This window comes from Atractosteus spatula, chromosome 12 (assembly GCF_055471065.1).
Source record: "Atractosteus spatula isolate fAtrSpa1 chromosome 12, fAtrSpa1.hap1, whole genome shotgun sequence".
Classification (NCBI taxonomy): Eukaryota; Metazoa; Chordata; class Actinopteri; order Semionotiformes; family Lepisosteidae; genus Atractosteus; species Atractosteus spatula.
This window is the reverse complement of record NC_142717.1, coordinates 35805410-35827234: the sequence shown is the minus strand read 5'-3', so window position 1 is coordinate 35827234 and position 21825 is coordinate 35805410. Positions and strand designations below refer to the sequence as shown.

Sequence of the window (21825 nt, the reverse complement as noted above, 5' to 3'; positions counted from 1 at the left end):
GGGGTCGCTGCTCCCTCCTCTGGTTAAGACCTTGTGGAGTCTCGTAAGGTCAGGTATTTTTATTGTTCATACGTAGTAGCAGTTCTATATATTTTTTTTAAATGAAGGGATTGGTATTTCCATGCAATTGAATTACAACTGACACCGTAACAAAACTATAAAGGAGTATGACACGATAGATAAGTTGTATCGATTTACATTTAAGCTTGTACAAGTTTGATCATTGTAATCGTTGATCACTAATATTTCATATGTAGTTTCTTGATTCCTGTATCTTTACACACAATTTCGAAATATTAATAATAATTCATATTAAACAATAGGATTTAAAATACTTTACTACGCTGAAATGCTTTACATTAACTCAATCCCATGGTTCACCTTGTAGCACGAGCCTGACGTCATCCAAACACAAGCGCGTGCTGAGAGAATTTACAAAAGCGAAAAAAGAAATTTATGAAGTTATAGTTATGTATTATTTCAGATCAGAATTGGTTATTTTGAAATGAGTATTTTGAAATTAGTCACTGGAAAAAAGAGGCATTTTTTTGCGCGGTAGGTCAAAGGTTACAGACAAAATGGCTGATTACGAAGTTGAAGCGATCATTGTGTTGTGAGAGGTCTAGGAGGAAGGATAGATTTAACGAGAGTATAAACCAAGTTGCCTTATCAATTTATAAGGTTCTAAATACTGCCCAAAAGAAGTTTATACTGATTTTATTGTAAAAATAAACATGTACGCGTTTTAATAATGTCCTAATGCTCACTGTGCCACCTGTGTACAATGAGAGCAATTGGAGATACAGTGTGCGGTCATTTCTTTGTAGTTATTTGTTTTATTTCTGATGCTGCAAAATGTACAAAGCTTCGTATCCGAATGAGTCTCGGTGCGGATTTCGCACTTTGAATACGATACTGGCAGCATCGCTTAATTTCTAAAACCGCGTTTAATGTTCCGCGCGCCACACGGAAGAAATGCGACAGTGTTAAACGGTGTATAATGTTTCCGAGATAATATAAGCAACCTGAACCTTTTTTATCGATAGCATTTTTTAAAACTGCAGAATGAATAGGAAGAAAGGCGACAAGGGATTCGAAAGTCCACGACCATACAAATTATAAGTATCCAATTTATTATTATGGTGATGTTTAAATACTTGGTGTTTTGTTGTGCGTGTCTTGTTAATGACATTTAACTGGACAACTGTATCGTGTTGCATGTTTTTTAATTCAAATATTCGTGGAACTCGTTCACGTTATAGTTGTCACTGGGTTTGTAAATACATGGATGTTTCAGGAGTTGTTAAAAATATGTATTTTGTTTATTTTTATAGAAGTGTTTTTGTTTTTATACAACCCATCAGGTGGTCTGCATCAACAACATTAACTTTCAGCGAAAATCTGTCATTGTAAGTAGATCGATTTACTTTCACCATGCAGGGTTTGATCATTGACCATGTTGTTTAATAATGCAGTAACTCGTTTAAACACCGACTTCGTTTTTTTATAATGAGCTGTTTGCTTAAATACAGCTTTATTTTTAGTTGAAAATCTTAATACAGTTATTTAAGTGTTAGTAAGCATTAAAGAATGTATCCAGCTTGGCACGAACCTTCAAAATGCTGCAGATTCAGAAGAGACCGGTTAAAATCTTTAACACTAAGAGTTAGTTCTAATTTTATTTGCAAGTTGTGGAAAACTTTTTAAAATATATTACACATACAGTTACCATGCATTGCGTTGTCAGATGGTTTTTGCATTAAGTTGTGATCTCCGGTCAGTCATGCTTTTGTAAAGTTTTAGAGTTTTGTGTTTGGTGATCATTAAATTCACAGAGATTGTTACTATTCATGCACTAAATTTAAATCTTTTCCTTCTTTTCATAGGGCCATGTGGAGCTGACAATCTTTCCAACTGTGGCCAATCTAAACCGGATAAAGCTCAATAGCAAACAGTGCAGAATATACAGGGTACGAGTGAATGATCTCGAGGCTCCGTTTATCTACAATGACCCAACACTGGAAGTGTGTCACCATGAATCAAAACAGTAAGTGCTTTTTTTGGAGAATGGGGTTTACAAAAGTGAGAAGGCTGACTAATGAGAGTAAATCTTTTGGTTCCATTTTAATTATTCATTTGCTGTTAATTGTTCCACCAGTTTCACCAGGAATCTCAGGGAGTCAGCTTTTTGTTGGTCCCTTTTTCAGTTGAAGTGCCACCTCTGTGATATTTAGACTGCATGTAAAACATACGGAGAGACCCGCCATGCAAAATAGCTCCACTGTTGTTTTCCCCCACTGCTTACTGCATTCCAGGAGGAACTTGAATTACTTCTCCAGTGCCTATGCTGCAGCAGTCAGTGCTGTTGATCCTGATGGTGGGAATGGAGAGCTCTGCATCAAGGTCCCGTCGGAACTTTGGAAGCAAGGCGATGGTAAGATTAAAAACTATTTTTGTTTTCCTTGCATTCGTCAGACCCGTAGCCCAGAAAGCTGATTTTCCTGATTGTAGTGCTGGTACGAATACAGTAAGGAGTGAAACTCGTGCCTTGGTCTGGCTATCTAGCACACCAGCAAAGTCAGATTGGGTTCTAGAGTAATCGCCACATTCTGGATGGTTCTGGATGAAGAACTGTCTAGAACTAAAAGGTTCCTGTTCCACTCTGTCACAGATGTAGCCAGAGAGAAGCCTATCCCTACCTACAACACTTCGGTATTTTCTTGTAATGGAGAGCTTTTGGAAAGATTTGGTTTACGTGTGCTTGGATATTGCTGGTGTGACTGCAGAAATGTGACTGTATGACCCTCTACCATGTGGAAAACGGTACCGGAGCTTTCGGGCCCGGACTATCAGACTCAGAGACAGTTTTTACCCCCGCACTATCAAACTATTAAACTCCCAGCCTCTCTCGCCTACGATCTGAACCTCACAGTGCCTTCTTTCTTACCAAAAACTACTTGAAATCTACCTCTACCTCACATGTCAAGAAGCTCACTCCCCATAATTTTCTATCCTTTATTTCATTCTGTTGATGTATGATTTTGCACATTACCTGTTACCTGTTGTTGTTTTGCACACTGCCTGTTGTCTCTGTCTTTCTTTTCTTATACAATTGTATTGTTGTTTTTTGTACTACTTATTGTCTGAGCGCTAGCTAAATAGCATTTTGTTATACCATATACCTGTATATGAGTATAATGACAATGAACTTGAACTTGAAAAATCTATCAGACAAGGCTGGCTGGGGAGTGAGAGATCCTCAGATTTTACTTAGTTGCATTAATTTACAAAAGTAGCTAGTGTAGGTCATTGTCAGATGATTTTCTTTATCATATAAACTCGTTAGTCCCTTTTTTCTTTCTTTCGCTGTGTGTACTCTGATATTTGTAGTGTTGTTTTTTGATTTTTCTGTTTTGAAATTTAGACAAATTAAGTCTGTAGATCCATATGAACTTTCTACATAGCAAAATTAAAATTGCGCTAAACTGTCGAAACGTCTTCGCTTCAGGGGTTTGAAAGTAATGCGTAGTATAGAGCTGAGGGACCCCACATAGTCTAGGTTGGATTACTCGGGACTTCATATCTTCATAATACCAATTTATCACTTTACCCATTGTTTGGGAGAAAGATGTGTAGCAATGAGATTATCATAAATTTCAGCTTCTATGGTAGGGTGACATTTTAAGATGTTCACAGTTGGAGGGAAGAAAAACGACACTTGGACCAATATGGTTTTTGTCAATCATAAAATTTTCGAACTTGCAAAAGTAACAAAAAATAAACATTACCAATATTATAGCCTTCTGTGTAATACATTTTTATATAACATTAGTTTTGCTTAACACCTGATTGTAATCCTGTTTAACGTGTCAAAATCGTCTAAGAACAGGTGGTTCTGAAGCCCACTTTGCCTTAATTTCAGAAATGAAGGTGCTGAAAGTGTACATTGAGTTTTCCTTGGACCAGCCGAAAGGAGGGCTTCACTTTGTGGTGCCTGACGTGGAAGGCAGTTTGGCAGAGAGAGGAGCCCATGTCTTCTCATGTGGATACCAAAATTCTACAAGGTGAGGTTAATTTTGGCAACCAGACCACAGTTGCTTTTGACAACATTTATTTTTCAGAGTAGGATTCCCATAATGCATATTATTGGAACGCTTGTTTTCCATTGCTGTGAAAAATCAGAGAGCCTGTGACTGACAGTGTGAATCTCTATCTTTAAATCATCATACTGATCACTTACAGACCTGTCGCTTTTTGTCCATCACCAATTCAAGGAAATCCTTTTACAGCCTGTAAATAATCATCTATATTGTCATTAATGTGTTTTTCACAAAAGGACATGAAAGTCATCACTGGCTACCTTGCCAAACAGTGGGGAAAAATGTAAATGTAGTATAGTAAACCCTCGGTTTAATGGACTTGGGATTTAATGGACAAAATCTGCTAAAGGTGAATTATGTCTGTGAAATCTAACTAACGATGAAATACACAAATAAACAAAGTAAAAACCAATACTACGTACGTTTAAATTCAAGAATATCAGGGGTGTGCTATATGGGTAGTTCAGTTGCTTACAATTGGTGTGTTTTTTGTGTTTCTTATACTTTAGTGTATTTAAAGCACATGAAATAAAGATCTTCTTTATTTATGATATAAAAGGAGAGGGAAACATTTTCCTTGACTGTGTTAATTGCAGTTGTAAAAAAAAGTCAAACGATCCAGTAAACATACTGTATATATATTTCTCATATAGTATTGTGTTTTGGGGAAGACAAAATGTAATTCATGATTTAATTGACTTTCTGCAATTCCCCCTATAAGTCCTTTAAACCAAGGGTTTGCTGTATATGCTTTAATCACAAAGGGTGGAAAACTTCCAATGCTGTCAGTTAAGAATTAGGTTGTTGCTTAGATCCTTATAGAAAATCCAAATCACTTAAGAAATGTTTTTCTTCATTTTCCAGTTGTGGCAGGTTGTGTAATGAAAACTTATGGGTCTCCCACCAGAGGCCTCTGAAAATGGCCTCAAAAGATGGGATTTATAAATAGTTCACCTGGGTGTTAATCTTTTTGCCTGTGTTGTAAGATAGTTTTTTTACAAAGCCAGTAATTGCCTTTGAGCTTCAGTTTACATTGGTGTCTGTTCAGTGGAGTTTGTGTGAAGGTCCAGATCGTATTCTTGGTTCTCATGCTGGTGGGACATGGCTTCAGTTTATCTGAGGTTCCTGTTTTTTTTTTGTTTCAGGTTCTGGTTTCCCTGTGTGGATTCCTACTCTGAGCTCTGCACCTGGAAGCTTGAGTTCACAGTGGATGCCTCAATGGTAGCAGTGTCTTGTGGAGATCTGGTTGAAACGATCTACACTCATGACATGAGGAAGAAAACTTTCCACTACATGCTGCCGATCCCCACAGCAGCACCGAACATTTCCCTTGCTGTGGGGCCCTTTGAGATCCTTGTGGACCCATATATGCACGAGGTACTTCGATCAAGGATATTTAAAATGAGGTGTATCTAGTTTTAGATTTGACTTCTAACGTCCTTTTCTAATTCCCTGATGTTTTTTTGATTTTGAACAAGAAAAACAGGTTTCTGAAAACTTGCATGGGTATTTTAGTAACAATTTGTGAGCCTTAACTCGAGGTGCAGCTATGTGTACCGTCATGAAATTTTGGCCATTTGCCCTCAAATCTAGAGGCAGAGCATTGCAGGCATTTTAAAATACTGTACCATGCTACAAATATATTAATGAAGAGTATAACTGAAACTGATTTGCAGTCTGAAGGGCCTTACATTACTGTGTTATTCATCTGTTGCTATCAATTGATATACCAATGCCTTTCTTCAAAGTGCCTTACAAAGCACATGGAAGGGTACTGCAGCAGTGTCCCACCTAGGATGTGAATTCTCAAACCCTAGGGGTCTGTACCCCTAACAGCTACATTATACATACATTTGATGTTTTACCCATCAAAATGGACAGCTAACCACATAATCAGGCCCTAAGCTGACAAATAAAAAGAAAATTCTGATCAAATAACAAAATCAAGATTATTTCTTATTTTATATTTTGTCCCATTGCAAGGTAGTCCATACACTTTCAAATTTAAATGGTATTTATAACTATAGTCAGGACCCTACTTAATTTATCAATGAACTTGCAAATCTTGCAATCTTGTGCACCTACCACCATTTCTAGCAGTGTATCAGGACAGTCCACTGCAAGCTGTATTTTTACGTGTCACAAAATGTCAGAATTATGTAACAAACTCGGATTTTCATGGTGGCCTACATGTTTTTCTTCTTTTCCTATTAAAACTAAAACTAGGTTGGGATCTGTATCTCCTGGCTCCTGATTGGGAGATTCAGGGGTTCATTTGTGGAGCAATGATTTTTTATATTAAGAGAAGGTCAGTCTTCAAAGATAAGATCACTAGAAAAAAAAACTTTAAACCAAACATGTAAATGGGATATGTGTTGAAATTTATATACATCGGTATATAAGTTTTAAGTACATGTAATCTTTTTGGGGAGACTATAATTAAATTTTAAGGGAACGTAGTTTTAAAAAATATTTGAAGCACAGGTACTCTTCTATTGCTAACAGTGAGCCCAAATTTTGAGTAATTTCAGTACTCCAAGTTTTTAAAAAATGTTTTAAGTTTTGCAAAATAATATTAACGTATTTCCCTTTCATCTAATTGTTTTTATTTAACTGTTACTTCATTTAAAAAGCAATACCTTGGTACAGTTGAATTTCCCAATTATTAAAGAGATCTAATTACTTTTTGTGCATATAAAGTGAAATGGAAAGGGTATAATAAAAATAATTGTTCATTTCTAAACTTCACAAAAAAAACAAAACATAAGTAAATGCTTGCATATTTAACAAAGAATGGAAAGAAATGTAAAATATTAAATAAGTTAGGATACTGCCTAAAAATTGATACTTTCACCACTTCCATTAATTGCCAGTAGTGGGAGTAGTGTACCACAGATCCAAATGCATTCTGATTTAAGAAAAGGGAAAATCTAATAATATTCGCTGACTCTCATACATTATGTATTTGTCTTCCAAAATAAGCAACATAAATCATACACTAACTTAATGAGACGGCTCGAGAATTTCACTGTAATTTCATAAAGTGACAATCTCCCAGAGCTATTTTTATAATACAAAAAGTTATACGCTAAAACTAGGGGAAGTTTACCTTCATGTCATGAACTTTTAAACAGTAGTCTGTTATACTTCCAAGTTACTTGTTCTCAAGATAACTTTTTAAAATAAGTGGTTATATTACTTTTCAGAAGTAATGTATTATTTTACATTGTAATTGTACACGCACTGCTTAAATCACTATAACTGATGATTTTTAAAATTATTTTCCTCCACTTTTATGTTCATTTTTAAAAACAACTCCTTACACAGGTTTATTGTGAATGTAATGGATTAGGTTTTAAAAGTAATTTTCATCAACACTGATCATTAGAGAAACTTCAGCTAGTTTTAAAAAAATCACATTTTTCTAGGATTCAGAGAATTGACTGATTTCATAGTTAATAAGAACATATGGAGGGCTATGTATATGCTCATTTGGGTGCTAGTAGTGTAAAACTGTGTTCTTTGGAATACCAGATAATGAGCTTCAAAGGCATAGCCGTGCAGTGTGTTTTAGACACAACTGTGAAAAACAAATGCCTTTTTTCAGTTTCTGTTTGCTTCCTCTTGCATCCTTGTTTCCTCATTGGTTCTGAAGTTGACTTCTTGGTGGTCATTGTTAACTCCTTGCAAGATGTTTACCCTATTGTGTGGGGAACCCTGAGATATGAGCCTAATTTTAACAACAATAATAATAAACTTTATTTATATAGGGCCTTTAAAGGTGGCTTCTCAAAGTGCTTTACAGAATGACAACAACAACAGTAAAAAAATGTACATCAATGAGAATATACAATGAGAGGAGACAGTATTGAATACAGTAGGAGCAGAGGGGTAAAGAACAGAACCAGGCTCTTCTAAAGAAGAAGGTTCTGAGTCTAGGTTTGAAGGCGTTTAGAGAAGGTGACACTCTGATATCCTTGGGAATAGAGTTCCGGAGCTTTGGGGCATAACAGGAGAAGTCCCTATCACTCATAGAGTGTAGACGGGTTTGGGGGACAGATGGGAGGCTTGAATTAGAAGAATGAAGGTTGAAAGGTGGGAAGTAAGGTGATAGTAGCTCAGACAGGAACTGAGGTGCCAGGCCGTGCAGAGCCTTATAGGTGAGCATGAGGATTTTGAAGTCGACACAAAACTTGACAGGAAGCCAGTGCAAGGACTCCAGGATAGGAGTAATGTGATCACTTGCACTAGACTTCGTCAGTATTCTTGCTGCCGAATTTTGGCCATACTGGAGTTTGTTCAATGTGGATTTAGAAACCCCAGTGTGTAGAGTGTTACAGTACTCAATTCGGGAGCAGACAAATGTGTTGATCAGCTTTTTAGCCACGGTTAGCAATACAATAGGACATAATCTAGCGATATTTATGAGGTGAAAGAAAGATGTTTTGACAATATGTTGCGGGTCAAATATCAAGCCTGAATCAAATATCACTCCCCGGTTTTTCAATTTAGACTGAAATTCAAATACAGTGTCATCCACAGATAGGGTTACAGCATTGGCTTTAAAAGGTTGATGGAAGGTGTCAATAAGCATGACTTCAGTCTTGTCACAGTTTAGATGAAGGAAATTTTGGGTCATTCATGTTTTCATGTCGGAGACACAATTAGAAAAGAGACAGCCACATCAGTGTCAGGTTTGGTATGGATGTAGAATATACTGGAAAGTAGGGGGCCCAGTATTGAGCCCTGAGGAACACCAGACTTAACGAGTCCAATTTCAGACCTAAATCCACCAAGAGAGCGATCAGTGAGGTAAGAGTTTGAGAACATTTGAGAGCAGTATCAGAAACTCCAGATACAGTCTCAAGACGAGAAAGTAAGATATCATGGTTAACAGTGTTGAAAGCAGCACTAAGATCAAGAAGAATGAGGATAGAAATAGAACCAGAATCAGAAGCTATTAGAAGATCGTTAGCGACTTTGACCAGGGCAGTTTCTGTGCTGTCAGAAACCAGATTGTGTTCAAAGAAGTTATTTACAATGGCGTTGTTATTTAACTGAACTATAACACCATTTTCTAGACTTTTTGCAAGAAAGGGTAAGTTGGAGATGGGGTGAAAATTGTTTAGATTGTCTAGAGACATGTTTGTTTTTTTTGGCACGGGGGTAATAACGGAAGTTTTGAGGACGTATATTGTGGACAATGTGGCAAAGAGAAGTGAAACAGGACTGAAATAGGGTGGGAATGGAATCTAATATACAGGTGGTGGATTTCATATGTGAAACCAGTTTACTTGATGTAGAGTCAGAAGAGAGAAGTTAGAAATAAGGGAACCAGTAAATTTAGGCAAGCAGGAAGGAGGTATGGAAATGATATGTTTTCTGGAGAGAATGTGATGCTGGATGTTGTTGATCTTGAAGCTAAAGTTATCTAGAAATATGCTGCAAAGTTGCGAAGATGCAGGTAATTTTACTGAATAATTAATTTGAGGTGAATTATGTGCCAACAACAGTTGTGCAGCTTGTTCTTTGTTTTTTTCAGGTCACCCATTTCTGTTTGCCCCAGCTCTTACCATTGCTCAAACACTCCATGTCCTTCCTTCATGAGATCTTTGAATTCTTTGAGGAGATACTTACCTGTCGCTATCCGTACTCCTGCTTCAAGACTGTGTTTGTCGACGAGGCCTATGTCCAGGTGTCATCATATGCGTCTATGAGCATATTCAGGTATTTACCAGACAGGTGTGCTTTTAATGTCCGTGCTTGTTTGCTCTTGCTCTTGGCTCAGTTTCTTGATTTCAGTCAAATTATACAACCCAGCCAAAAAGAAGACTTGAAAAAATTATTGCTCCCCTTTGTAATCAAGTTAAAACCAGTTTCTGCCTCTACACTCCCCCCAAGTCTGGCACTGCCCTTGTTTTGCTAAAAATATTAGAAATCTGTTTTATTTTGAGTGTGTATTTGGTATTTCAGCTAATGTTGTATGTGGGATGGAGAAATTTGGTTATGTATTCTCCTTGAAAATACTGCAGTGTAATGATTTTCCTTTTGGTTTAATGAACAGGTGTTGAACAAAGCTGTCTTCAGTTTAGTGCCATATAGAGATACAGTTTTGTAAGGGACAGAAGCAAAGCAATAGAACACTATGGCAACGTGTGTTCTCATCTGTTAATGGCTTGTTTTTGCCTTTTTACATTTATTGATGCTGACCTTGTTTTGAAACCCAGTGCTTGTTTTTCATGTTTCCCCCTGCTTTCAGTACAAATCTTCTGCACAGTGCAATGATTATAGACCAGACCCCCCTGACCAGACGCTGTTTAGCTCAAGCCTTGGCCCAGCAGTTTTTTGGCTGCTTTATATCCCGAATGTCCTGGTGAGTAATTTGAGACACAGTGTAAACCAGCTTGAGCAAGAAATTAGGACTGGGAATGCACACTAGAAATTTAGGCATGGAACTTTATGTCTTTGGGCACGTAACCCTTTCTATGGAAGGTTTTCAAGTGTTTGAACTCAATAGTTGGCAGTTTTGATGTTTGTTATTTGTGTGATTTTTACCTGTACGTAATATGGTAGTTCAAATAATTCAATGTTCAAAATCAAGACTAACATCATCATATTGGTCTGTGGTCTGGCTTTTTGGATATTACTTGTAATATGCTGTAATTTCATAAGAGAACTCTTATCCAAATGTTTGATCATTGAACAATAGACATGTTGTCTTTTGTGTGTTTTAAAACTTGAATCAGATGTATGAGCTTGCCTGTTTATACTGATCGAGCACCAGCTGGCTGATTGAATGCTGTTGCTTTTTGTATTGGGCCCATTCACATGTTTAACATTAATTATGCGGTTTGAATCCCCTGATGTCTGCAATTAAAATTAGTACCATGGAGGTCTAAGGAGCAGGGTTTCTGCTGTGTAGAAAGTGTAGAAAGACGTTTAGTTATTGTAACTGAAGTGTAGAAATTATTTTGAGAGTTCCTTTCAAAAGAATTAAACCTTGTTTAAGGATTGAAACTTTGCTAAGATTTCATTTGGTTAACTACAGTATCTCTTCTTCAAGTCTCTCAGTTTAAATTTTAGGTTAGTAACGTAAAAAGAATAGCTGGCCACACAAGACTGTAATTTCAGAGGTATCTAAATGTCATTAATTAGTCTTGGTAACAGCTCTGTTTTTAATCAGTTTTTATCTGTGTTTTTCATATGACTTGAATTGTGTTGATTCCCCATAAAGTTGTCCATAGGGGTTTAATTGTGGCCCCACAAATGTGTGATTATATAACAGCTGTTCTGGAGGCCTTTTAACTCTTAATATACTTTTTCCAAGCGTAAGTGATGGAAAGTCATGCAAGGTATTCTCATTGCAATCTCAGATTGACCAGTGAAAGTTTCCTGAATCTTTAATTTCTTAATGATATATAATATGCCTATATCTTAATGATATATAATAATGTATTGCTAACCATAGTATATTAGGGATGTTGTTGTTTTCTTTTTCAAAAACACAATTGATAATGAATTTATGAAGTGTGAAAAGTAGATATGTTTCCTGATTGTGGCTGAAGTTAAAGTTCTGTATATAAAAGAAGGCCTAATTGTTTTTTGTATGTGTTCTAAAGGTCTGATGAATGGGTTCTCAAGGGGATCTCGGGATACATTTATGGTCTGTACCTGAAGAAGACTTTTGGTGTGAATGAGTACCGACACTGGATCAAAGAGGTTGGTGCGCATTATGACATTATTACCATAGGCTACGTTACTATGTTACTAGACTTTTCGACAGTCTTGACGTATAATCTGTTTTTAATTTGATTTGAAGGAGCTAGACAAAATTGTGGAGTACGAGTTGAAGACTGGCGGGGTTTTACTGCATCCAGCATTTTGTGCTGGCAAAGAGAAGGATAAGTAAGTCTCTTACACATTTCACAAGAAATCATTAAGCCCTTTATCCAGACAGTCCTTAGCTTGAATTAATACGCTTCCTTATAAGAGGATTTATCATGTATGGATGTGAAATAATAAATAAAGAATTTAAGAATTTTAAAATTAATAGACTGGAGTATCAGCGACTTATCTACATGTAAATGCATTTGTAAGTGCTTTTCAGTTCAGTATTGTTTTAGAAAGTCAAGAAAATTATAAGAAAATGTAAAAAATATTTCTAATGCACAAAGAGAACACAATATTAAAACAAATAGATATAGATAGAAAACATGTAAATGAGAAAATGTAAATGAAGTATTCAAGCTGTCTTTTTGAATGACTGTTTATATGTGTTCTTAACACATTTTGACAGTTGTAACTGAATTACCAAACGCTGAGCACCTTTGCTGTTACATGGATCAATACTATTTACAGAATCAAAAAAACAACTTGCTTAATATTTACAATATACTCAGCTGGCTATTGATGTAAAACATAGACTTTTTTCATTGTGCCTCAGAGTCTTTATATCTTTTCAGGGTGCTTATTTTGATTTGAGTCTTGAGGTTTGAGTGCAGTAGTAAAAATCTTTTCTTATATAGTTATGGATCTTTCATAAACACCTGGCCACTTCTGCTGTTTGTGCCAAATCAAAACTTTTCAGTACCTAACCTGGACAGGTTATTTTACATTCAAATCCATCTGTCTTAATATAAAGATCTATGTTCATTTTCACATATTTTATTTCGACCTGCACAGATTTGTTTCCTAATGTCTGAAAAGGTTTGCTTCTGCTTTAATTTCTATATACTTGGGATCTCTTAAAAAATAAAAGCCAACTCAAATTCAAATTAAACTGTTTATGTTGAAGTAATGTGCCTCCTGGATTTTTAGGTGAAACATTTTAAAAAATAGGTGGTGCTGAATTTTTACCACAAAATCAGGATATCAAGGCTTAGTGGTATTGTTTGTGCAGTCCCCTGACTTGTGGCTTAGTTGAGATCTGTATTTTTTAACTATACTATAATGACTTTGAATTTTGCAGTCCCAGTCCACACCTGCATTTCTCAATAAAACACCCCCACACTTTGTCCTGGGAGTACTATAAGATGTTCCAGTGTAAAGCACACCTTGTCATGAGGCTGATAGAAAACAGAATCAGCATGGAGTTCATGTTACAGGTGAGTATAGCAGTGACCTCTGTCTTGACAAATACTACTTTGACATTTGAGAACTGCTAAATTAAGTGTTTGAATCATTGGAGGAAAAAGACATTTTCTTAGGACGACAACAGGCCAATGACTGTACTTTTTATATTGGTACAAAATGTTCCCTGTTTTTTGGGGGAGGGTTTTGTTTGTATTTTTAAACTTAGGTTAACTAATTCTAAAATCTTATTTTGAAGGTTTTCAACAAACTTCTCAGTTTGGCCAGCACTGCATCATCTCAGAAGTTCCAGTCTCACATGTGGAGTCAGATGCTGGTGTCAACATCAGGATTTCTGAAATCTATTTCTAATGTCTCTGGGAAGGACATTGGGCCATTGATAAAGCAATGGGTGTATCCTTTTTAAATCTTGAGACTGGTTCATCACGCAACAAGCACAGAGTACAATTCAGCCAACAAACCTCAGTTTCATTCTCCTGATCTTAGTCCAGTCATCTATGTACCACGCTCCTTTTGTTGTTCCAAAACCATTTTTATATGATTCAGTCTCCCTTGTGAGCCCAGTTAAGTAAAAAGCTGCACTTAATGTTTTTCAAAGGATAGTAATTTCTCATTCATTTTTTTATTGAACATTACTCTAAAGAATTTGTCTTAAGTTGGTTCCAAAATGTTATTCATGTAATAGTCACATTTCAATAAAAGCCCAAATGTTTTAAGTTTCTTTAGAATGTATTTAAAGGCAGTATTTTAATTGAAATTGCATCCATATTGGCAGAAGCAATGAAAATTGAAAAAAAAAACAGGGTCTTAATAGATTAAAATCTGAATTTGTAGCAGGCATGCAAAATTCAATGCTCTGCATAGCAAGCCTATAGCTTACAGTGGTGCTAGAAACTTCAACTCCGTGATGTTGGTGGGCTTTCTTGCATGAACTCCCTGCTTCAGGTCCTGACACAACATTTCTATTGGATTAAGGACTTTGACTTGGCCATTCCAAAATGTGAAATTTCTTCTACTTCAACCATTCTTTGGTAGACTGACTGGTGTGTTTAGGGTCTTTGTCTTGCTGCAAGACCCACCTTCTGTTGAGCTTCAGTTCATGGACGGATACCCTGACATTCTCCTCTAGAATTTGCTGGTACAATCCAGAATTCAGAATTCCGTCAATGATGGCAAGCCGTCCTGGTCCCGTGGCAGCAAAACAGCCCTTCTAGGAAGTTAGAAAGGGGAACATTGCTTCTAAGAATTTTCAAGTTTCTGCATGTGAGGCCTTCAGGCCAGAGGCCATGATGTTTTCATTATGCTTTGCTTATATGTTTAGCACCAATAACGTGTTTGGAGTTTTTCATCCCATATGTTAACTATTTTATGAAAATGTACATTAGATATTCTAGAATATAATTTTCATTGGAAGTGGTTCTGCAGGCTTTGGAAAAAATCCCGCATTATCCTTAATTAACTGACTCAGAGATCAGAGTGCAGTTGTGAAGTTTTTTGGCAGCTTTGCATTCAATAGGAAACGAAATGTGCTTGAATTAGAAATAAAGCAGGACTATACATCATCAGGCACTCAAAAATACGTGGTAAGATTTTTTTAATTAAAAAAATGATTTTTTAGAAATAATACTTTCTTGTGGCATGTGAATGGATTTTCCTCTTACAATTACATGTCTCTTTCAAGGGCCCCATTAAAGTGACAGTGCAGGAACTGGACGGATCCTTCAACCACACGTTACAGATCGAAGAAAACAGCCTGAAACATGATATCCCATGTCATTCCAAGAGCAGAAGGTAAAAGCAGTCAATCCTTCGCTTTTAGGTTGCTAGTATTATTTATGGTAAGGCTTTATGGCTAGGCTTCCTGTGTAATGTCAATTTTCCTGGTTTTATGAATACTTAAAATGTTACTATAATACTGATATACTATAATGTGAATACTTTTGTTAGCCCCCAAAAGATCTAGAATGTTCATGTTAAAAAATCATTTACTGGATTATTATTACTTTCTCTAATGTTTCTTGAGCCGCTGAACAGACTTCCATGACAAGGTCTGTGGTATATGTTCTAACACGATTTGCTTTCACGAAGAACAAATCTGTTATGGCTCTGAACTGACAGGCACATGTTTACATAAGTGAATTGTTAACATCTGCTCCAAGGATAAGGGTATTGTTAGGACACGTTTAATTGAAAATAGGTCCCCCAGTCATTTTGTAAAATTATTGTATCATATTAAACCATTTGGGGATCATGATCAGTAAAAATATCTAAAATATTGAAAGGTTACATGAACCCTTTAAGGCTTTACTATATTTTGTAAAGAAAATGTGTGTTTAATCTATAATTCAGATAATTCCTCTGTTACTATTATTGAATATTCTGTCCCGGAATGCTTCACTTACACTTCTATGAAACAGTAAGTGATATAAGCTAAACATGCCTATTTCACCCTTAAGATGTTCTTATGCCATGGAATATGACAACATATATTTACATCATCACTGACATCAAGTGGTATAACAATATAGAAAAGTGGTACAATACAGACTGTACTTTTTTAGTTTATGATGATGCTATGACAGCGAACCTAGCACTTTATAGACTGTTTTTCTTAATTCGTGACCCAATAAATTGCTGCTGCAAGGTTTTGGTGGACCAGTAGATGGAACTCTTGTCCCTAGTCCAGAATTTCCAAACCAATGGCCACATATACTTATATACCAGGGATACAGTACTGAAGGAAGTCTCCTCTTTTGGATGACACTTTAAACCAAAATATTATCTACTTCCCATAGAATTGTAAATCTAGAATTTAAATGCTGCAGTTCTGGCTAAATTTGACTTTTGGCTTTCACGGTCCTGCCACCCTAAATTTGTCCCTTAATACAATCTAATCAAGAAGATTTGTTAAGCCACATCTCCGTCTCCATAACATGTTGACAGTCCTCCAAAATAACACTGATGTAAAATTATATAACTTGTCTGTAGTGATCAACTGTAGTATTTTAGGTGATGTGTGTATTATGCTGACTGACCTTTAGTTACAGGTTCAGTTTGGTCCCCTCTTTTATGTATGGCATTATGTTGGTAATCCTGGTAACTTATTTCATTTTTTCTTTTTTCTAATTTGTTTAATAGCTTAGGGTCTGCTGTTCCAAAGATTTCAATGTTCACTTGTTTATTATCAGTACCAACAGGCATGTCTTGTTTCAGTTTCTAAAGTCTTTGTCAGTGAAACACTTGGGAGTACAATCAGAGTGTTTTTTTGTGTCTAAAAGTATTAAAGGTTTTTATCATTTTAGAAACAAGAAAAAGAAGATCCCACTGATGAATGGAGAAGAAGTGGACATGGACTTGTCTGCAATGGAGTAAGTTGTTTGTAGTCTTAGCACAGGGTCCTCTGGGAGGGCCCCAAAAACTGGCTAACACATATTTTTGTCTTGATGGATTCTCTTAAACTAACCTGTATAAATGAATTGAAGCAGGTTAAGGAAAAAAAAGGCAAGCTTAATTTTTCAGGCTTATTATTTTCTACAGAAAACAGAGCAGCACAGGCAAGGGCAGGGTCAGGACGGCTCTCTGGCTATTGTGCCTCAACTCTGACATAGGGAGAGGAGCATCTGCCTGGTGAGAATGGATTAAGAGTCACCTGGTCTCTCCTTAGCAGGATTCTGGTTTCTGTTGTCGTTTGATATGCAGGGTTCTGGTCTTAAAAATGAGATGTAGGAGTTTTATTTGAAGGTAAGGTTCAGTAGATATGAAAGGGATGACTACAATAATGCATTGTAGCGTGTATCTTCTGTATGTGTTCCACATCTGAAGTATCTTTGCAGGAATAAGATTGATTTATAATAAGATTCCAGGCTGCAACCTTCTGAAAGATGAGCTTTAAGATAATTTGTAAAAAAAAAAAGTCATGGAAGATACTGCTTGGAAGAGCTCGGTTGACTTTACTTATTGCATTTGATCATTTTTTTAAAGAATTCTCTGTCAAAGGTGATCTCAGCCTGCTGATAGATGTAAAAAAGTAGTTAATAAACATTGGTTAGTATTGTTAATATTGAAGCAAAACATCAACCCACTTTCCAGTCTGAAAAAAGCAGGACTAGTATTTGATCAAAGAAGGCTCTGAAGCCTCTGTCTCCTCTGAGGAGACAACAGAAGCCTTTGTCCAACAAGGTTTCATCAAACATAAATTTGTAATTTGTGATTCTTATCATTTTTGTATTTGACCTGGATGAGAAACATCAAACCTTAGTTTTACTGATTGTCAACATTTTGGAAAAATAGCTTAAAAACCAAATCATATATAATAGCGTGGAAGAACTGAAATGCACTTTTCTTTCAAATTCGCAGTGCAGACTCCCCTCTGCTGTGGATAAGGATAGACCCAGACATGTCGATTTTAAGAAAGGTAGAGTTTGAACAGGCTGACTTCATGTGGCAATACCAGTTGCGTTATGAAAGAGATGTTGTGGCTCAGGAAGAAGCCATTTCAGCCCTGGAGAAATTCCCTACCCCAGCATCCCGACTAGCCCTCACAGACATTCTGGAACAAGAGCAGTGCTTCTACAAGGTCAGGATGCAGGCTTGCTTCTGCCTTGCCAAGGTAAGATATTTCATTATGATACTTCTACCCATCCTTGCATTGCCTGTGGTGACTAATTTTGATGTGAAGACAAAAAAGAATGAAAGACCGTGGTTTTAATTAATAATAATAATAATAATAATTGCTTACACTTATATAGCGCTTTTCTGGACACTCCACTCAAAGCGCTTTACAGGTAATGGGGACTCCCCTCCACCACCACCAATGTGCAGCCCCACCTGGATGATGCGACGGCAGCCATAGTGTGCCAGAACGTTCACCACACATCAGCTATCAGTGGGGAGGAGAGCAGAGTAATGAAGCCAATTCATAGATAGGGGTTATTAGGAGGCCATGATTGGTAAGGGCCAATGGGAAATTTGGCCACGATTTTGTACGATGTGAGCACTAGCACAACAGTAATGTAGTTTAAAAGATTTTCACATGGCTTGATTCATTCACCCACCATCACCAGCATCTGTGATGGTGTGCAGCATTACTTTGTTAAAAATGTCTCCCATGATATTTTTTGTAAATGATTTGTCTAAATCAGGAATTTTTTATTTTTACGGCAATACTATACAGTATGTCAAGCTTTTTTTCAAACAGTAGGAAAGATTAATTTTGCTTCAAAAGGGTTTATAAAATGTCTGCCAGTTTCCTCAACCCCAGCATATTCCTAATTGAAAGGCTGTGTTCATTTAAGTTGTTCTCTAAGTGTATATCCGTAATTCCTTGTCTATTGAAAGCACAGTTTGCTCACTGCAAAAGTAGAACAGGTGGAAGGGTTCAGAAAGTTTAAAACAGTTTGCACTACTGAACTTTTGTTTTTCTACTTTCAAGGACAACATCCTACATATATATAGTATAAGTGAGAGGCATATTCAGGCTCCTAATGAGCAAATGGATACATGCCAGCTGCTTGTTTTACTAAATTAACAGCGGTAAGACTTCAAAAGTAGTCAGGGATTCTAATTATCTTGTTTCTAGCCTTATTGTTCTGGACAGTCCTAGAACAAAAAAACTGTTCTTTGGAATTCTTTTTATTACCAGCCTGCACTCTGTATGTGGCACTCAGTATCTGAATATGTTATTTTCTTTATAATTGAAATGGAAAGGTTGACTAGCACTACGGTTTTAAAGACAAGGCTTTCAAATATCTGTTGCCTTAGAGAAGCAATTTTTTCTAAATTAAAAACTTGGCCAATCTACCTGTAGCTGAGAGACAATCCTTTAAAAGCTAAGAGAGAACCCCAAAAGATTTAAAATGTTGATGGAATATGCTCTTTGTAATGCTTTGGCTTTATGGTGGTTTTACAGTTCTTTACTAATGCTGGCTAGCAACCTTGCTGAACTATTGATTGAAAATGTTTGTTAACTAAATCTAAACTGTATTGTTTACATTTAAAGAATTACTAGTGCAAGGCTTTTAAAGGTAGTCTCAGTTTAGAGTCTAACTCATCATACAAAAACAGCATTAAAAATGTAAGGAATAAATGTTTTCCAAGTATGCCTACTTTGAATTTTGAACTGATAAGCAAAGTTTGAAAATGGCGAAGTTGAAGGTGTAGTGTGCTTTTCTTCTACCCTAAACACAAACCAGCTGTAGATGAAACAAACTTTTATCTTAACATTTGATAGTCAGTGTAAAGTTCTTTCATTTGCTGTTCCATCACTGCTCATTATCTCTCAAGAGCTCTGTCTCATCGGAAAACAATGGGACAGTAATGGGAAGTGTGCGCAACTTGACATTTTATCAGGAGAACATTTTCAGTTATCTGTACAACCAGAGATAAAGGTAATACATTTCATGTGGGGTTTTTTTGTAAGTGGAAGACACCCAAAGCAGCTTTAAATAGGAGAGCACACAGATTGTTTCTTTAGACTGCGATTCCTTTTCACTTTTTTATTATGTCAGTTAAAGGATAAAACAGGTTTCTCACATAATATCATTCTGAAATTTATCAGTGATAATGGAAAATACATACACAAGAGTCACAGGCTTGATCCACTCAGCTGAGTCTTCTTCTATTCTGATGATATTGCATGCCATAAGTGTTTTATTAGACACTACTTTAGTTCATAGCCTGTATACTTCTGATTGTGTGGGCTGAATGGAACTGTATTACTCAGGCGCTGTTGCCAAACTTTTAATCAGTTAATTGGACATTTGCCCAAATAAAAATGCTTAGATGTAGCTCTCTACAGGAGCAGCAAACTGAAAATGGATGGATGAAGATATGCTGCGTATAGCATGTTGTTAAGTCAATGGAAAAGGCTTAGATCTGCATGTCTGTGTGGTTTTGGTCTTTAGGGGAGCAGTCTAAAATTGAACAAGGGTACAAGAACAAACTGAAAAGTCATGAATTGTTTTAGTGAGGATGGGCAGAACAATTGTTGACTTACAAGCCACTCTTACCTGTTAGAATCTATGTATTAAAAGTCTGGGCTTGTGTAAATATAGCAGTTGGTCCTGTTTCAGATGAATAATTTAACACCCAATGTGTTATGTATTGCAAAATGGTGAGTAATATGCTCAGGTTTTTCATTACTCATTACAGATTGCCAATGCAATGGTGAGCACCTGGACAGGACCTCCTGCAATGAAGTCTCTCTTCACCAGGATGTTTTGCTGTAAGAGTTGTCCAAACATTGTGAAGACTAACAACTTCATGAACTTCCAGAGCTACTTCCTACAGAAGGTATTTTTTATTATTTGTGTGTAATATTGTCCTTTGGTCTCAATGTTTTAAGCCTTTAATCAGTTCATTTATTTGTACAGCCTGCCTTGGTGTGCTTGATCTGTTTATCACTATGTACTTTTGTGAAATTCAAAAACATCAAATTCAAACAAGTCAAGCTTTTCCTGAACATTATTGCTTAATACATTAATACATGATTTACACTTGCATTGTGTCTGTATGCTTTCTAAAACTTTACATTTCTACCTGATTTTAGACTATGCCTGTTGCCATGGCTTTGCTCAGAGATGTCCACAGCCTATGTCCAAAGGAGGTTTTGAACTTTATTTTAGACCTCATTAAGTACAATGACAACCGGAAGAATAAGGTGAGGAAAGTCGTTTTCAACATTACGGTCTTTGCTTCCATGCTTTGCTTCTTTTAAAAAGTGTACTAATCACACCAGTGGAATGAACTTTATATCCCTGCCCCACACAAAGACACACTATGAAGAAAAGTACATTACACAACAATAAAAAACAATATGATTCATTAGTCAGATGACCACAATGGTTGTTGTTCTTGCCTAGAGTTTTGAATGCATTTTTAAAAATAAATTAGGTTCAAGTTTGAAAACAGGAATTTGTCGGTTGGATGGGTAGTATTTTCCACACTAGTTTAAGCAGGTCTTATGGGCAAATTATAGAAATCAGGGAAGGCATCTAGCAAGAAAACACTACAAACAATAGTAAAATTAAACAGTCTTTGGAATGTAGAATTACACAGCACGGTCTTGGCTTATCAAATGACATATTGACAAATGAGCATAAAGTACTAATTGCTTTAATTTCCTTTTTGCTCTCCTCAGTTTTCTGATAATTACTACCGTGCTGAGCTTATCGATGCCCTTGCCAACTCCCTGACTCCAGCCATCAGTATCAATAATGAAGTGCGTACTGTGGACAACCTGAATGCTGATGTCCGCCTTATTCTAGAGGAGATTACACGCTTCCTTAACATGGAGAAGCTGCTTCCTAGTTACAGGAACACCATCACTGTTAGGTAACAACATTCTGCTGATCTTTTTTAAATCAAACAAAGTATGAGTGTGCATTGGTTGGGGCACATCTCCACGTGCTTTGGGGATTTGATGGGATGAAATCAGAAGAGACACGTCTAGGCACACAGCGCCAGTCACTAGAAACTTTGTCAATGAATTTCGCCATAGGTGTCTTCATTTGTGTACAGATGCAGGTTTTTGGGAAACACGGATATAATCTTTGCTTTGAAGCAACGTTTCTTGAGGAACACAGAAAATACCACTACAAATTGTTGTGCAGGACGTAGTTTGTCCTTTGGCAAAAAC

The 21825-nt window shown here is 36.5% G+C and overlaps 1 protein-coding gene across 2 annotated transcripts in view; it reads left to right on the top strand.

The window, feature by feature from the left end:
* Positions 1-961: 961 nt before the first annotated feature.
* taf2 (TAF2 RNA polymerase II, TATA box binding protein (TBP)-associated factor) overlaps positions 962-21825 on the top strand; it is a 30265-nt gene continuing 9401 nt past the window's right edge. For both annotated transcript variants that reach the window (XM_088928732.1, XM_088928731.1), the window contains exons 1-19: positions 962-1119; positions 1356-1409; positions 1887-2047; positions 2316-2434; positions 3923-4064; positions 5246-5477; positions 9643-9827; positions 10360-10473; positions 11720-11819; positions 11920-12005; positions 13069-13204; positions 13429-13583; positions 14659-14773; positions 14872-14981; positions 16493-16558; positions 17547-17799; positions 20340-20480; positions 20737-20847; positions 21328-21521. In XM_088928732.1, coding sequence (XP_088784858.1) covers positions 1066-1119; positions 1356-1409; positions 1887-2047; positions 2316-2434; positions 3923-4064; positions 5246-5477; positions 9643-9827; positions 10360-10473; positions 11720-11819; positions 11920-12005; positions 13069-13204; positions 13429-13583; positions 14659-14773; positions 14872-14981; positions 16493-16558; positions 17547-17799; positions 20340-20480; positions 20737-20847; positions 21328-21521 — 2528 coding nt within the window. In that variant the 5' untranslated portion in view covers positions 962-1065. The remainder of the gene's footprint in view (positions 1120-1355; positions 1410-1886; positions 2048-2315; positions 2435-3922; positions 4065-5245; positions 5478-9642; positions 9828-10359; positions 10474-11719; positions 11820-11919; positions 12006-13068; positions 13205-13428; positions 13584-14658; positions 14774-14871; positions 14982-16492; positions 16559-17546; positions 17800-20339; positions 20481-20736; positions 20848-21327; positions 21522-21825) is intronic.